Genomic DNA, 17,104 nt, shown 5'->3' with positions numbered 1-17,104 from the left:
TTTCCATAAGTAAATAAATTTAATTGCACTGCTAAACAATAACAAAGTCAGTATGCAAATAGAAAATACTAAATAACAGAAGTAATCCACCAGCATATCCAAAGCTAATCCCCAGGCTTTGTTCAGTTTGCACTGATCTTGTTTAAGGAACAAAGACAAGATACAACTGCAACAAGCAAAACCAACAACTGTTGATTATCAGTAACAGGCTTGCAACCAACCAACCAACAAAACAAACCCACAATCAAACACATTAGATTTGCATCAGATTTCTGCCTCCTCACTCTACCCTCTTTGCTGTCACAGGACAAGAGCAAGATCAGCCATCCTCCTGAGCTGAAGAACCTGAACAAAGTCTTGTAAGTGGGAAGTAACTGAGCATTTCCCACTCACTCCCAAATTCTGATGAGTTTTGGTTGTGTCCTTGCATCTTACTAATAAAAACTCATGGATGTGAAAAGGAACCTATTTCAGGAAGAAAATAAATGTAATTCCTCTCTGAGCCAGACATCTTTAGAGACACACTGAACTGTGGCACTATGGAATAGGATTTACAACCTATCAGCTACTCTAAGATAAATATTCACAGTGCACAAGCTGTCAGCCAGCAGCAAACATAATAATGTAGTGCATTCCTCCAACAGGATCCAAGCTCAGAGTAGTTTTATATTTAATAGAAGTTTATACACGCACAAATCCTACAGCTACGTGATAATTTGTCTGGGTCCTTGTTTAGGAAAAAAAAAAGGGTAATAATAATTCCAACTCCTGTATTACTACACTAGTAGGGAGGTAACAAATTGCTGCAGACAATATACAGGCAACTTGGAGATTAGTAACTGCTAGCATCTCTGTATCAGAGCACAGATATTGTGCCAAATCAATAGAGAACATGCTTGTCTTTCCACACTGCATTCCCACCCATCTGCAGTGTTTTGTAACACTGAATACAAGTAAGACCAAAAAGTTGATGATATATTCAACAGATTTGACACATAAGATTTTTCTGCATGAATCAGTGAAAAGAAACATATAGATGAGAACAGAGAAAACATCCTTCCCAAACTTAGAATAAAGAATAAAATCACCTTGGCAACATCTGTTCTAGCAGCCAGAATTTTCCTTAATGTGTTGTTTAGCCTCTGAACTTTGGTCTCTTTGTTCTCAGATTCCTCCTGCTTTTCCAAGCAGTCCAGCTGCTCCTCCTTACCAATTTCCACCAAGGCAGGTCGACACGGTTCATCCAGAACAACTTCAAACTTCTTCATGAATTTAAAGAGGTTCCTAATTACCAAAGGCAAGTAAAAATGTTACTGGGTTTTATAATTCTGGAAATCATTCAGCTGCTGGAAATAAATGTTTTCACCGTTAGGAGCAGAATAAACATTCTTGCCTTCAAATTTAACATCATAGAGAAATCATCTAGAAGGACGGTTCCAAATACAGAATTCCATAATTAATCCCAAACTTTGGATTACCTGCGTATTTTTTCAACCGACTGTTTTATAGCCCAGAAGCTGACATCATTCCATTTTGAAATCTTCACAAATTCCTATCAGGAAAACAAACAATCAATGGGATTATTTCTAGAAATGAAATGAAGTATTTGCTTATAAAATATGGTCCTTAAAGGCTGATTAGCTATGATGATCTGAGAGTCTTAAAATGCAAAACATTTTAGTAAGTGAGCAAATTACTGCATAGATATTCTATTAATATCTATGTTTACATTAAAACTGCTGCACAGCAGCCAAATGTTGTGAAATCCAAAGGGGCTTCACCACTGGATAGAAACCTCCATGGCTAAACGGGAATGACCAAACATTGAAGACTTCAACCAACCCCCCACCTCAAAAATTAATTCTTGCCAAAGAAAATGTAAAGTATAGTAGGGATTTCAGTGGCCAACAGAGCTATTATATGCAAATTCAAATAATATCTGCTCCACTGTTCCTTTGATTTGATCAGTATATTGCTTGAGCAAAGCCTCCTTTTACCTTAAGTTCCTTTTCTATAGGTTGGCGAAGTTCAGTGATTCTGGCCTCAACACACTCTGAAAACTGCTTATAATAATTGTGTAGATTCCACAAGATGCTGCACAGAACATCTGGAAGGGACAGAAAATGACAAGCTTCTTTTAAAAGTGGATATTCTTAGGTATCAAGAGGACAAATGTAATCAGGTAGCTTAGCAACACCAAAAGACAGGGTAAGCTGACCAACAGTGTTCTTCACCAATGTTGTATTTATGACCTTAGTGATCTGTGTGTTAAGGCTTGGACAGCTGATGGTCAGGTTCTTGTAGTGAAGACCCAAAACACACAATGCCAACAACAACTTACCCTTTTCTGCTGCTTGAGGCATCAGCAAGACATGGCAGTGGAAAACCAGCAGTGCTTCAAGTCGTGTGTGGAACCCTCCCAGTGTGGATCCTTCAATGAAGGCCTGTAGCGTGCTGACCAATGTCTTCAGATCCATTCGCTCTGTTTCTGAACATTGCACCAGAAATTTAGAAGGGGGGAAAAAAACCTCTACATGAAAATTGCTGCCTGCTCTTTGTTAAGTTCGTACTAAATATCAAGCCTCTATTAGGAAAGGTTCAAAACAAAAGAGCAAGGAAGCATGGGGGGGATTAATTCCAATTTAATAATACGTAAAACCAAAAAAACACAACACTGGAAAAAAGGAGAGGAGACAAAAGAGGCAACAGTAAGATAGTGACTGAGGAGGCTAGCTACATGTTCCATTTAATTGTCTATCAAGTATTTAAAGAATACTTGCCATTCTCTAGCAATTAATGGCTTTTTCAGTCATGAATTACTCATTGCCAGTTCCTTAACTCCTCAAAATCATCAAGACAGAAACAGATCTTGGAAAAATCTGGTAGAGAATACAGTATCTTTAGAACATTACCTATGGATGAAGACACGCTGCCCACCTGGGAAATGTAAAATAACCCAAGGATCTGAAGCTCGTCAAGTAAGTACATTAATTAGCCATGAGATGGAAGAACCTTGCCTCATGTCAGAGGATGTTAACTTTCATCTTTATAATTTCATTAAATTTTGGGGAGGCAAGGGACTGACAGCTATATTCTTTGCTCTGTTTTACATTTTGTGAACATGGGCAGACAGATTTGCTAAGAACAGCATAAACCAGAACGTACTTACTGTAAGAATTCTTTAGGCTTGATACAGAATGTTAAAAATTGTTCAGCTGGAGTATGAATTATGCTTTGTGCAGTTAAAAAAATGAGGTGCCTTTTCCAGCTGCAGATGGAGGCCTCCTGCCCTCCAAATCTGTTTGAGATGTTTCTAAGTGCATGACATATGGTTAGCACAGTTCTCCTTTCTTTTGGATGCTTTTTACAGACAGCTTTTTTCTAAATGATCTACAACGTCCACCCTATCAGAGACACAGGCAGTTCCAGAAATAAATACCAAGCAAACTTCACTTTATATGGAAGACCCTGTGCAGTCATGGCATTTACTGTAGAGCAAAGGGTACAAGAACCACACCTGAAAGCACATGGTCAGACTTTGACATTTAGGACCTTAATTATGCATCCTTAGTGATTGCTGGAATTGCATCACACATTTCTACAAGAACAGCACTTACCTTCTGTGTTTGCTTCTGTCTGTTCTTGAATATACTTCTCAACCATCTGATAGATTGAGAACCAGTGCTTTGTGGATTTCTCTCCATGCTGCTTCATAATATTGTCCAAACTTACTGACCAACAACTGGAAACAGAAAGGAAGTAGAATTAAAAAATAAGGCATAAATATTGTAGGCAGTTTGGGCTCCAAAACAACACAAACTTTATTCTCTATTTCTACTAAACTAAAGGAAAATTTTACAGGATAGAATCATCTGCACACATGCTTAATATGCACAATGAACTCTTGAGGATCACTGTTTTGCCCCTATTATTAGATGTGTCAGAAGAAACGCAGGAACTAGGGATGATAAAACAAAACCAGTAAGAGCCAGGTTCAAAAGCCTCTTTTCACAAAATTTGAGGTAGACTTGTGGAATTCCTGATCATGGCACACTGTTGGTATAAGAATTTTACATGGTCTTAAGAGAAGATGGGACAGTAAGTTTTAAGGAAAATTTAATGGGGATTGTTAAATAGACAAAACGCTACAGGCTCCATGAACCCTGGGATGAAAACAGGAGAAGGCTGCTAAATATTAGGATGAGGGAGTGTAATTATCTGTCCTGCTTCTGCTACTTCCAGTTCAGCACTGGAAAGTGTCTGCATATGGAGACGGAAGCTTAGAATGTCTAAGATAAAGCAGTAGGGAAGGACAGTTCTTACTTCAGCTCCAGCCTACGCCACTGAATAATCAGTTGTGTGACCAAATCAAGATGTTTCCGCAAGGACAAGGCTCGACTAGCATTTTCCTCCCAGTCCTGGAAAAAAAAAGATTCCCTTTATACAAAGCCAGAAATTAAGTCTTTTCGTAGCAAGACTCACGTAGCACTGTGGATTACATTCCTACTCAAACTTCTAGCATGGATCAAGTTCACTTCCCCAAATCCTGGCAAGCAGACAGCTTTCAGCTCTTTTTATTATGGTACCAATATAAATAAGGAAGCATAAAAGACAACATAAAACTTTCCCTTAACTCTTTTCTTACCTGTGCCTTTGCAAGAAGAATTTCCAAGCCATTCAGGAACTTCGAGAGAGGACTAGAGAGTGGAAAACTCTGGATTCTGTCCATCACCACTAACAGCTGCAGCATAAAAAAAAACAAGTGTTCAACCTACAGCAATTGATCTTCAGCAGCAGCAGTCATAAAGCTAAGCTGATTTTTATTAGCATAACCCTCCTCTGCGGAGTATAAACATTTTTCAAAATTTTAATTTCAAACTGCTTCCTCATTTTACTGTAAGTTCACAAGGGGTTCAGTGAAGGCCAGTGCACTCAGGAAAGGAGCACAGATTATGTAAAGAAGTCCAGTTGATTATGACTTTCTGTAATAATCTAAGAAATGTAACCTGAGGGCCACACAGGCCTCATAAGTGGGATCGAAGATATTAATTGTAAAGCACCATGAAACATAAAACATTTTGGAAAAAACAGGAGTTTGAATAGCAAAAGACCTCATGAAACTGAGCTACAGCAGGTTCAAGATGGCTTAAAGCTGTAAGATCAAAGTAGGTAGCAAATATTACTTAACATTTCATAACTAAAACAGAACAGCTAAAATCTCTTAAGAAGAAGCAGATGAGACTTCAAAACATCTGTATAAGTAACACAGACAACCTCTAGGCAAGTGTACATGTGCCTATGTCTAGGCATATCTATACACATATTTACACACAAATGCAACTCTAAAATGCTCCAGTTTCCCCAATCCAGTTTTGAGGTGCCTTTACCTGCACAAGCACGGGATGCTCTGGCCATTCCTGCAGCAGCCTAGTTACTTCTTTAGCAAAACTATCCAGCACAGGTTGGCACTGTCGGACCTGCTGGATGTTAGGATGCTGGTAGAAGTCATATGGGCCGTCCTGCTGCAGCACAAGGTCTGAAGTTAATTCCTCAAAAAAGGTATTGTGAAGAAGAGTGCTAACCAGAAGTTGGCTTCCCAGAAGACTATCATTCATTTCAGCACCTAGGAAGCAATACAAGGCAGACATCACATGTGCTTTTCATTAATTTTTTCAGTGGAACAGAAAAAGCTGTTTTTTAAATTATTTTTCTTCCCTGTATCCCAAGCCCTTAGCATGTTATGTATTACAAGGACATAAGAATATGGCACACATAAGCAATGAGATGAGAGAATGGAAGAGAAAACACATACTGAAATATTGCTTGCTATCTTACCAATTAAAGGATAGAATTGTGACACCAGACATGCACCAGTCTGATAGCAGGAAATAAATGTACTGAAATAATGTTTGGCTTGATGGGAAGGCAGACTCTGTTGGTACCACAGGGATCGAGCAAAGTTTAAGCACAACTGTTGATGAACCATCATTACTGCTTGCATTGAGCTCTTGGACAAAAGGCCTCTATCAACTTCCAGGTGGTCTTCCAATGGATCTCCAGTTTCCATCTTTTCTTCTAGGCTTGGTTGAGCTGTGATATCTTCAAAGTCCTGCAAATTACATGATAACTGAAGGTCAACTGAATTTTTTTCCTTTAATGACTCCCCTCCCCACCTCCCTTCTTGCAGTTTTTTGGCATTACAACAATATGCTAATGATTTGGAGCGGGCACTTGATCCACACTGCCTACCTCACCACTCAGATGTCAGTCTGAAACAGAATACAGGTGAATGGAACAATTAAGGGCAAGGGTGCAGCACAGCGAGCCCTGAGCTGCTGCCAACTAAGCTCTTTTCAGAAAAAGCAGCAGCAGTCATTATCTGCTGATAAACCTCCTCAGTGTTTGGTCACTTGAAGATCTGAACTATTACACCCCAACAACACACTGACACACAGAACTGATGTGGGCATTTCTGCACTGCAGACATTTCAAAAATCATTCAGTTATGCCACTTAAATTTGAAAAAATCTCACAGCTTTATTTAATCAAGGAGATGAGCCTTCTTCCAAGGTAATTACACCACAGCAGACCTTAACTTGCTCAATGAATAAAACTCCAGAATTCTACAACAAGTAACTAATGATGTTGACATTCGGCAACTTGGAATCATTCAGCTGAACCACAGTACAGCCTAAGTCCAGAAGTTAATTCAAGAAACTTTCTAACAAGCAGAAGGGAAAATAAACACAGTACTTAACAACTTATCTATCAAAATCCACCACACACTTTTCTTTTGGCTGAAGTAAAAACTGTTTCATTCCTCATTTTACTTATAGCAACACCTCAGACACAATTTTTGTCTTTTACAGTTGCTACCTTTTCATGAAGGGGAAATCTCCTCCTAAATTCTTCTTCCTCCTCCTCTTCCTCACTCCGTCCTTTCCCATGACTTTTACTTCTGTATCTGTACAGACTGTGTTCCATTGCCTCCTTCTCTTGGGCACGGCGTTCCTGTTCATCCCATTCATTTACAATTGCCTGAAGAAACACAAAATAGCACACTTTACAGAAGTTAATGATTAAATTCAAGGCGATTTTAAACAAAGGAGCAGCATCTGTCTTGTTTGGCTCTTCCTTCCTCTACAGTCTACAACAGTATAAATCAAAGCCATCTAACTTGAACAAAGATTTGTAAAGTGCCCTCTCAACAAACCAATCAGGAAAAAAAACACAGAAAACAGTATGCAACAGAGTGCTTGGCCCAGTTCTAGTCTCCTTTCTTAACCATTTTATATAAAAAAAACCAACAAAAACAACAAAACTTTCTACAGGCCTTGGTGTTGATTTTTTGTGTGTGCTTTTGGGTTTTGTTGTTTTGGTTGGGTTTTTTTTAATAAAGAAAATCTTTGGAAGCCATCACAGGTTATGATTTGTCTTAATATATCCAAGCAAGTTAATCCAGTATTTTTTATTATGTTAAAATTATGTTTTATTAATTCAATGGAAAAGAAACAAACCCAAACCTAAGAACATTATACTGACAACTATCAAGGTAGAATCATGGAACTGTTTGACTTGGAAGGGTTGGAAGATCCTCTAGTCCAACCCCTTGGCCATGGACAGGGATATCTTCCACTCAATGAGGTTACTCAAAGCCTTTTCTAACCTGGCCTTCAACAATTCCAGGGATAAGGCATCCACAACTTCCCCGGACAACCCATTCCAGTGTCTCACCAACCTCATTGTAAAAAATTGTTTAACGTTCAATCTACATCTACCCTCGTCCATTTAAAATCATTGTGCCTTGTCCTATTTCTACAAAGCTTGGTAAGAAGTCTCTTTGTCCTTACAAGCCCCCTTCATGTATTGAAGAGTCACAATAAGGTCAGGACTCCCCATAGCCTTCTCTTCTCTAGGCTGAACAACTCCAGTTCTGTCAGCCTTCCTTCACAAGAGAGGTGTTCTAGCCCCCTGACAATTTTTGTGGTCCTCTAGACCCACATCTTTCTTGTACTAGCAAAAGGCAGTTTAGTGCAAGGATCGTGGCCACATCCAGCTCCTACCTGACACAGATGTCTAAAAAGCTGCAGAGATTTCCTGTCCATCTCTCCTCTGGACAGTACGTGGCATCGAAGATGCAATAAAGCATTCACTAAGAGCTGTTCCAGAGTTGGGCAAGGCTGCTCTGCCCCCTCAGACTCTACTTCAGAGTGCTTCAGAGAGAACTTCTTAAGTCCATGAAGGACCTCAACTGAATTAACTGAACACAACATTTCTGCACGAGCAAAGTAAGTGGGGAAGGCACGGCCAACAGAAGGAAATGTCAACAGAGAAGTGAGAAGGTTGTTCAGGTCAGCTGGATGCACGGAACTTTTCAGCACTGCATAAGCTTCAGAAGCCACTAATCTCATGCCATGTTGCAACTGCAGGATGGCAGCTTGCAGAGGGATGATGGCATCAGGGAATACAGCATACTCCTCTGCTAGGTGTTTCCTAAACTGATGGTGTGATTGTTGCCAAGATGCTTCTTCATTTAACAGGTTTTGTATTGCCTGGAGTGATTTAGGTCTTTCCCCACGGAGGAACTGCAGAAGGCGGGCTAAGAGATCTTGGACTGCAGAAACCCGTGCTATGCTGTTGATGTACTGGTGAGCCTCCTGGTACAAGCAGTCATAGGGTGGAGCTGGAGGTCTGAAGGCCTTTTTTCTGGAAAGACTGCTTATTTGCTCCTTCAGCCTTTGCATTCTCTCATGCAACAACCTGTTGAGAAATAACATTGACCAGTTTAGACCTAGAAACATAGATATATAAACATCTTGATACGAAATAACAGAGTAGATTCACACAGAGATTAATCAGAAATATTCTGGTAGGTTGTTGCAGGAAGTGACACCTGTCTAACATGCATATGCATGTCTCTTCCACCACACTTGAATAAAGGTGAATAACTTCTTTGCTTGCTACCTAACAGTTCTGTGAGCACTAAGGAGAGAGTAGTATTACTGGAAGCAACTGGTAAAACTCAGGCACTCAGAACTTTCTTTCAATGACTCTCATTCTCTTTAAGCAATAGTGCAGAACTATGGGATCCTCTAGGTGTATAATGAAAATGAAAACTCCCATTAATAGCAGGAAATTATGAATAATACTCAGTTTTTATCTCCATGTACAAGGAACCCCAGAAAATACGCACAAGGGAGAAATTTCTGTTCACTTAAAACTTCAAGTTTTTCGGGTAAAAAGAATAAACCCAAGAACAGAACAATGGCTACAGATTCTAAATGTCAACAGTGGACTCTACATGGTAAGATATTTAATTCATCCACAGCACCACAGGCAAAGGCTGTTGCTAAAATACACGTGGAAATCTCTATCCAGCACCAATCAGTTCAAGAACTCTTCAGAATAGCACTTGCATCTATCATGCCCTTGAAGAGCTACAGTGACTGACACATATTTAATCTCATTTCAATTTGTTGAGAACATTGTCACATTTTAATGAACCTACCATACTTTAGATGTATAGCTTTATTTTCACTTAAGGGCACAGCTTCAATTTGATCAAGCTACGAAAGGCCACTGCTCTAACTGTTATATTTACAGCAGTACAAAGTGTGTGCAGACAATTCTTTAGTCAGTGGAGTAAACAGAACAGCTTCTGTATTTTTCTTTACCACCTCAGTATGTAAACTGATACTTTTAAATCAGCAACCCTTATATCTACAGAAAAACTGAAAAATTGTTAAGCTGTGAAGAAGAGCTTTGGAGCCTGAGCATGTATGAGATGTTACCTGAGATGGGGATGAATATAGTTGCTGACTGCTTCATCTTCAATACTTTTTCCTGTATGCAGCTGGGATGACAAATCATTTGTTTTCCATTCACACTCCAGCTGGTATAACTAAAAAGGAAAGAACAAGCTGTTCTCTGAGGTTCTGGTTTTGGTAACCAGAAAGGTAGTATTGATTTTGGGGGGCAAGGTTTTGGTAGTGGGAGGGCTACAAGGGTGACTTCTGTGAGAAGCTGCCCCTACAAATGCTAGAGACAATGACAGCTGGCTCCAAGATGGACCCACTGCTGGTCATTAGCAACAGTGGTAGTGCCTCTGCTAGAACGTATTTAAGAAGGGAAAAAGAGCTGCTGTGCAACAGCAGCCAGAAGTATGAGAATCTGAGAGAGAAACAACTCTGCAGACACCAAAGTCAGTGGAGGAGGGACAGGAGGTGCTTCAGGCACCAAAGATATCCTGCCAGGGCCAACCAACCGTAGTCCTTTTTGGCACCCAACATGGGGCAGGAGGAATGCAAGATATGGATAGTAATTGGAAGAGGTAATGGGCAGAACATGGACTGAACAGCTAGAAAGCCAAGAGCAGAATGATTGTGGGGACCCCCTGCTGCTGTAACTGTGGTGAAGGGACGAGGGGTGGATTGCATGTAAATTGTCCATTTCTGTTTGGTGTTGTGATGTTATTTGATTTTGGCGTGGGGAATTCTTTTTGTTGACATGAATGAAGTTTGTGTGATACATGTGTATTTTAATACAAATTTTTGAACATGTGATTCACAGAGGACATTAAAAGAAGTTGTAACTATATGCTTTAAAAATTATGACTAAAGATTTGTTCAAGGACACCCAAGACAAAGTCCTTTACACTGATTTTATACGTTACAGAAGTAAAAGCCAACTCCACTCCACACTCACCTCTTCTTTTGAATACTTCAGCTTGTATTCTCTTTTAACAGCCGGATCAAACCTGGTCTGTGGAAGCCACACCTGGATCTGCACCAAACCAATATTCACCCAGAGGCTTCCTCGCCAAGCTGTCTCTGGTAACTCCTCAAGCCCTTCCCCAAAGAACTGCTGCAAGCAAGTGAGCAGGAGAAACAGGAATTCTTTAGGAAGTAACTCCTGATCAGTGATGCTTCTAAGTATCTTGAAAAGGTACTCATATGCAACAGGATCCTTGAGGTAAAGCTTCCCACAGCACTCCAAAAATTCCTCTTGAAGATCCACTGGAACCAGATCTACTAGAGCAGAGAGTTGTCTGCCTAGCATTATTCCCTGTAGTCTAGCATCTGTGTACCTGCAGCCAAAGGAATTAAACAAGTTTACACAGTAGGCAAACTTCTGTAACATGCCTGATTTAAACAACATATAGTGTGGAAAAGAGGTCTTAATACCTAAAATCTGCTATTGAAGAGACAGCCAGGTTGGTCCACAGTGCTGTGCTGACTTCATGAAGCTGCTGTGCTCTCTCCATCCATTCTCCCAGTGTCACATGGGATGATGACAGAACAGGAAGCCCACTCACATCCCACTGGCTTGCCTTGCAGCTGCTAGTTAGAATTTCAAAGAAGCACTTTGAGAAAACGGCTCGGGTCAAAATACCTGGGCCCTAAATTAAGAGATTAAGAGTTAGATTGTTTAGATGCAGCTTGCACTGACTATGCTAGAACTTACAGTATTACTTTACAAAGCTGTTGAAGTATCTAACAAAACACTATTCAGCCTATTTTCTTTTATTAGGTCAGAAGACACAAACCTTCATAGAACAGTTCACATGGGTTTTAGGAAAGTTCTTTTCATCTGTTGCAGGTAGTGGCCTCCAAGTCAACCAGTAGTCAGGATCCGTGCTGAAAGTACTATTCCAAAAGGATGCTAAGGCAGCATCAACTAGTTGAGATGACAGAATAGCCATGTCTTCAGGGGACATCTAAGGAGAGAGAAAAACCTAGAGCTGAGAATAATTTACAGTGAGCAAAACAGAATAAAGCATGCACACACCAAAACAAGACAGCTATGATGCTCTTTTTCAGTAGGGATAGTACAAGATATTCCTCAAGATCCTTTTGGAATTCAGACAGTGCTTGCTTGCATCTCTTAAGCAAAAGAGCACACTTCTGGAGGTCTGCACTGCCTCCTTCTGTCTGTGGAATATGCAGTGTGTCTTCAGAGTACAGCCTCTAGTCTACCAACTGTGTAACTTTTAGTTACAATACACCAGACTGCATAGGTATGAAACAGATAAAGCTTCCCAATATTCTCTTCTGAAGCATTTAAAGTGAACTTACTTGTTTACTGAACTCTGGAAACACAGTCACCATTGTATCATATTTAAGTTTAATGGATCAGAATCTCTCTGATGCATTAAACACTCTACAGAAAACATGAACCCAAAACCAATTCAGAGGCACAGGAACAGAGGCAAGTATTTTTCAGCATAAAATTACTTTGAATACGTGGATACAACCTGGCTGGCACTTGGCATTCAATTTCCTGGTTTTCATTAGGTCACAGAAGGATGAACAGGACAATAGTACCAAACTAGATTATGTAGAAAAGGATATTATTTAAGACTTCATTGTGTTTTAATTATGTTTTTTGCAGGCTCAGTTAATAACTTTTCTTATTACAAGAAGGAACAGTTACTGTCAGGGTAGAAAAAAATGCATGTCGAAGATCTTAAGAGATGTACCTATTTTGAAAAGTCTGTTGAGAACTTCTGCAAAAGTAATTAAACTAAAACTTGTTCTTACTTCATGAAGGTGTAACAAATGCCACAATCCAGACAGCTGGTGAGAAGCAGCTGGGGTCAACTTCAGGGAAAAAGCTAGAAGCTGAACTAGATCTGAACACGTGCTTAGCTCTTGACTGCAGTTCTCCCTGTAGCAGATAAAAGAAAATCGACCTAAGTAATCACAGGGCACATGAAATAAATAATTGAGCTAGTAAAACAAACTGAGCATGGCAGGTGAAGTCATGATAACGAAGACTCCCTGGAAGGTCAAAATGACAGCATTTTAAAAGTTGGAGAAGAACAAGTACTCAATACTCAGAACACTTGAATCCTTAGAAGTTGGCAAAATATAAATACAAAAACAGGGGGAAGAAGCAGCACTTCTGTAGCTATAAGCAACATGTTCAGCACGATATGCAGCACACTTGTAGACAAGCTGTCTTCCAGCTTTCCAGTTCTTGTGAAAATCAGAACTCTGCTGAAGTCAAGAGTGAATCAGTGACTCCAGGAGCCCTGTTGCACCAAAAATTACTTTCGCTGTAATCTACAAATTAAGAGCTTATTTCTAAGAAATGGTAAACCAGTCAAAAAATAGATACATTTGGCCCTTTAAAACAACACTAACACTTCTTAAAGTAATAACGTTAAACTATGAGCTTATGTGTGTAGTTTACAGAAAAGCAAGCAAGCATGCTAGGGTATCATCTCCCTCACCAGGTCTAATTCAGTCTTTCTGCAGTGGCCCCCAGCAACATGGCAGTAAACATCTGCATGTTATTTCCTAATATGAAAGATGTTTTTATGTCATTAAAATGCAAATACCATGTTTTTCCAAAAGGAAAATACCATTTACTACATAAAAGGTTTTTGTTTTCCTCCAGATGTAAACCATTCTACCATTAATAAAGCAGTTTCTGGAGTCTAACGTGTTTACTCCAAGGGACTTGGACATCATCATTGCTGTATTTGCATCAATAAAGTAAGTTAGAAAACTACTTCCTTGTAACACTCAACTACTCCCCTTTGCTGATACTTATTACAGCTGCTTAAGTGCAATTCTGCATGCAGACAAGGAGTGCATATGCATTTATACACATAAATGTATGTGTACACAGCAGCCATATATATGCATATACACACAGTCATATATATTAATATACATGTACACACACACACTCAGATTTACATACAAAGGTAAAATACCAAAGTAACATATTTTAGTTAGGGATTCTGAATCTCATTAAGGGAATATGGAAAGTCTTTCTCCAACCTTTTTCTTACCTTCTTGCACAAGCCTTGGCCACGTAATCTGCAGTCAGTTTGTACTGCCAGAGCATGCCTATGTATTCCATTGCAGGCCATAGCTGAACCCGACTGCAGAGCTGGTTTAACAAGGCAGGGTCTAATTGTTTGGAGACTGTATCTTCAGTAAACCTCTCTTCTGAATGACTATATACAACTCCTTCTGCTCTCAGCTGTGAATGCACAGCTTTCAAAAACATCTTTAGTTGATCTGTTTGACAAAGCACAAGAGGCACATAAATACATGCACTATTTTTCTTACCAGTGAACATTTCACATCCTTCCCATTTCATAGAATCATAAAATGGTTAAGGCTGGAAAGGACCTTAAAGATCATCATGTTCCAATCCCCCTGCTACGAGCAGGGACACCTCACACTAAACCAGGCTGCACAAAGCCTCATCCAGCCTGGCCTTAAACACCTTGAAGGAGGGGGCTTCTACAACCTCCCTAGGGAACATATTCCAGCACCTTACTACCCTCATGGTAAATAATTTTTTGCTCATGTCTAACCCTCTTTCAGCTTAAAACCAGTACCCCTTGTCCTATCACTGCCTTCTCTCTGGTGAAAAGTCCCTCCCCAGCTTTCCTGTAGCCCCTTCAGGTACCAGAAGGTGCTCTAAGGTCTCCCCAGAGCCTTCTCTTCCCCAGGCTGAACAGCTTCCCCAACTCTCTCAGCCTGTCTTCATAGCAGAGGTGCTCCAGCCCTCTGATCATCTTCATGGCCCTCCTCTAGACCCCTTCCAACATCTCCATGTCCTCCCTGTGCTGAGGGCTCCAGGAGTTGTAAGCAGTACTTCAGGTGCAGTCTCACTAGAGCAGAGTAATACACAACAAGAATGGAAATGGCAGAAAACATCCTGTTAGGCTCTTCAAGTGTTACCTACCCAGACAAACATCTTCTAAATTATTAGCTCTTATTATCAGGCCATCAGCTTGCAGCAAGGCTTTCTTCATCTTCCATCCAGTGGCAACAATTTTCATACAGCACATTTTTTCCTGCCATCTGCTTTCTCCAAAGACCAATCTTAGCTCCAAGATGTTAAGTGGTTTGCTGAGAACTTTTAACTGAGAAAAACATTCCATGCTCAGTTTATCCTGGAAACGCAAAAAGGACATTTGAAAAAGTGGAAATTTGTTTCAGGAGTGCTAATAAAACAACAAAGAAGATCAGATTTCAATTTCACTTGACTGAGTTACAAGTATATATATAAACCAACCTGCAACATCTTAACAATAATTATTTTGTAGCCCTAAACAACACAGCATGAAGACAGAAACTGAAATAGGTGGCTAACTTGTCAAGTTTTGTTTTCCTTCATGAAGAAACTACAAAGATTATGCAAATGACATCACAAAATGGCACCTTTCCTAAACAAATACAATAAATAAATTAATAAAAAGCTCCAGGAGCTGCTCTCATTTAAAAGAAACTGACATTTTATACCTGCAATTTAAATACATTTGGATGCCTAAAAAAACCTCCTAAAATTCTCAATAAGCATGGAATGTTCTTTGAAGTCCCACAAAGTAACCACATGTATTTTTGAAGAGCTGAGTATCTTTGAAAGATAAGGTTATAAATTACTTGTGCCCTGCTTGTAAAAGGGGACTTTATTCTCTAGAAAACTTTATTGTCATTTTTTTTTTTTTAATTGTCTGACACCAATTGGTGAAATAAGAGAAGGAACAGCTGTCAAAGTTAAGAGGCCTTGTCCTGGTAAGTCATAAAAGCAGATCCATCTTATGCCGTATAAAAGGAAGCACATGCTTTTGTTCTCTATATATATGTTCACTGAATAAGCAAATGGCACATTGATACCCACAAGTCTCCAGAACAGAGCAACTAATAATATTTTTGTGTTTCTCCACTGCTGTATATTAAGAAAGTGCTACATGTACAAAGCCTAATTAACAGTAGAAATGCTGTCAGGATAAGTGATATATATTTTACAAAACAGATGCACATTAACATAGGGTGAAATTGCTTTTTTAATCAATCTAACAAGTCCAAAAGGAATGCATTTTTTCTAGCCTGGAAAGCAAGTGCTAAAAATCTTTATTTTAAAGTGTATTTGTACATCACTGGAAATACAAATATTTTGCACACGGAGTAAAAATACCTTAAAAGGAAGAGGTCTTCCTAGAGACTTCTGTAATATCTTCATATTGGCAGAAATACCAGCAGGATTGGCCAGGCAGCTCTGAATCTGCTGTGAAACAGATTGAATTTCCCTGGAAACCCTTGGAGTTTGGGGGGGAAAAAAAAAGCCCACACAATTAACTCAGAATTTGAGGAAAAAGGCAAATAGACATACAAGAAAGGAAAGTCCCTTCTCTTAACCTTCCACTAAAATGGCAACTTAACTTTAAAGTACAGAAAATGGGTAAAAATTCAAAATAATTGAGTCAGAAGCTGCTCAATGCCAAGAAACCTCAATTTAAAAAATGAACAGCTACATATGTAATACTTTGCACTTGTATCACTAATGTAACACAATGGTAGAATCATAGGTTGAAAGGGACCTCAAGAATCATCTAGTCCAACCTTTCTAGGAAATACTGTAGTTTATATGAGATATGAATAGTTGATATGAGATATAGTAACACTATAGTTTATATGGGATGGCTCAGCACCCTGTCCAATCCACAACTTGGACACTATCAGCAAACAATGTTAATTAGCTATAATACTAACAAAAGGGTAATTTAGACAACCTCTTCACAGGAACACAAATTGAAGCCACTCACTTGTGCTGGTCTGATCCAATAAGCATCTGAGGAATTCTGTCAATTAGGTGCTTCATAACCCAGTGCCAGTGCAGAGACAGAAGCGACAACCCTGGCGAATCCACTGTCAGAGTGTCAGAAACTGCCCAGAACCGGTCACGCCACAGCAAGCAGTACAAAATCTAACAACAAGCCAAAAAAGTTAGTTCTCCCATTGCTAAGCCCTGCATATCACACAACACTTTGTACTTTAAGCAAGAGCAAACACAGAAACATTGTTGCTTCCATTAATTTTGGAATTGTGTCATGCTTTATGTTTAGTGGCACACAACTAGCACCCAACTGTATGTTCTTTTGAAACTATTGCAGGGCTCTGCTGGCAGAGTCAAAGCCAAGTAATCTCTGCATCAAGTCTACAATGTCAGTGTCAGGTTTCAGGAAAATTATCTTCAGGGTCTAAACAGGGAAAAATGAACCATCCCTGTGATATTCATGTCAGAAGCCCAGGTTCAGATCTCCCTATCTGGGATGGATGTGGATATCCCCTTTATC

General features: G+C 39.5%; 1 protein-coding gene across 1 annotated transcript in view; it reads right to left on the bottom strand.

The window, feature by feature from the left end:
• Positions 1 to 17,104, bottom strand: part of MDN1 (midasin AAA ATPase 1) — a 99,894-nt gene that overhangs the window by 27,622 nt on the left and 55,168 nt on the right. The window contains exons 54-73 of the mRNA XM_051613493.1: positions 16,574 to 16,734; positions 15,946 to 16,066; positions 14,710 to 14,920; positions 13,802 to 14,033; positions 12,540 to 12,666; positions 11,546 to 11,716; positions 11,184 to 11,398; positions 10,705 to 11,086; positions 9,792 to 9,901; positions 8,064 to 8,760; positions 6,877 to 7,038; positions 5,836 to 6,109; positions 5,388 to 5,623; positions 4,646 to 4,741; positions 4,324 to 4,418; positions 3,618 to 3,742; positions 2,342 to 2,488; positions 1,998 to 2,107; positions 1,479 to 1,552; positions 1,089 to 1,284 (exon numbers count right to left, since the gene is read on the bottom strand). Coding sequence (XP_051469453.1) covers positions 1,089 to 1,284; positions 1,479 to 1,552; positions 1,998 to 2,107; positions 2,342 to 2,488; positions 3,618 to 3,742; positions 4,324 to 4,418; positions 4,646 to 4,741; positions 5,388 to 5,623; positions 5,836 to 6,109; positions 6,877 to 7,038; positions 8,064 to 8,760; positions 9,792 to 9,901; positions 10,705 to 11,086; positions 11,184 to 11,398; positions 11,546 to 11,716; positions 12,540 to 12,666; positions 13,802 to 14,033; positions 14,710 to 14,920; positions 15,946 to 16,066; positions 16,574 to 16,734 — 3,942 coding nt within the window. The remainder of the gene's footprint in view (positions 1 to 1,088; positions 1,285 to 1,478; positions 1,553 to 1,997; positions 2,108 to 2,341; positions 2,489 to 3,617; positions 3,743 to 4,323; positions 4,419 to 4,645; positions 4,742 to 5,387; positions 5,624 to 5,835; positions 6,110 to 6,876; positions 7,039 to 8,063; positions 8,761 to 9,791; positions 9,902 to 10,704; positions 11,087 to 11,183; positions 11,399 to 11,545; positions 11,717 to 12,539; positions 12,667 to 13,801; positions 14,034 to 14,709; positions 14,921 to 15,945; positions 16,067 to 16,573; positions 16,735 to 17,104) is intronic.

This window comes from Apus apus, chromosome 3 (genome assembly GCF_020740795.1).
Source record: "Apus apus isolate bApuApu2 chromosome 3, bApuApu2.pri.cur, whole genome shotgun sequence".
Lineage (NCBI taxonomy): Eukaryota > Metazoa > Chordata > Aves > Apodiformes > Apodidae > Apus > Apus apus.
The sequence above is the reverse complement of the archived record's forward strand: the minus strand, read 5'-3'. Positions and strand labels throughout refer to the sequence as shown.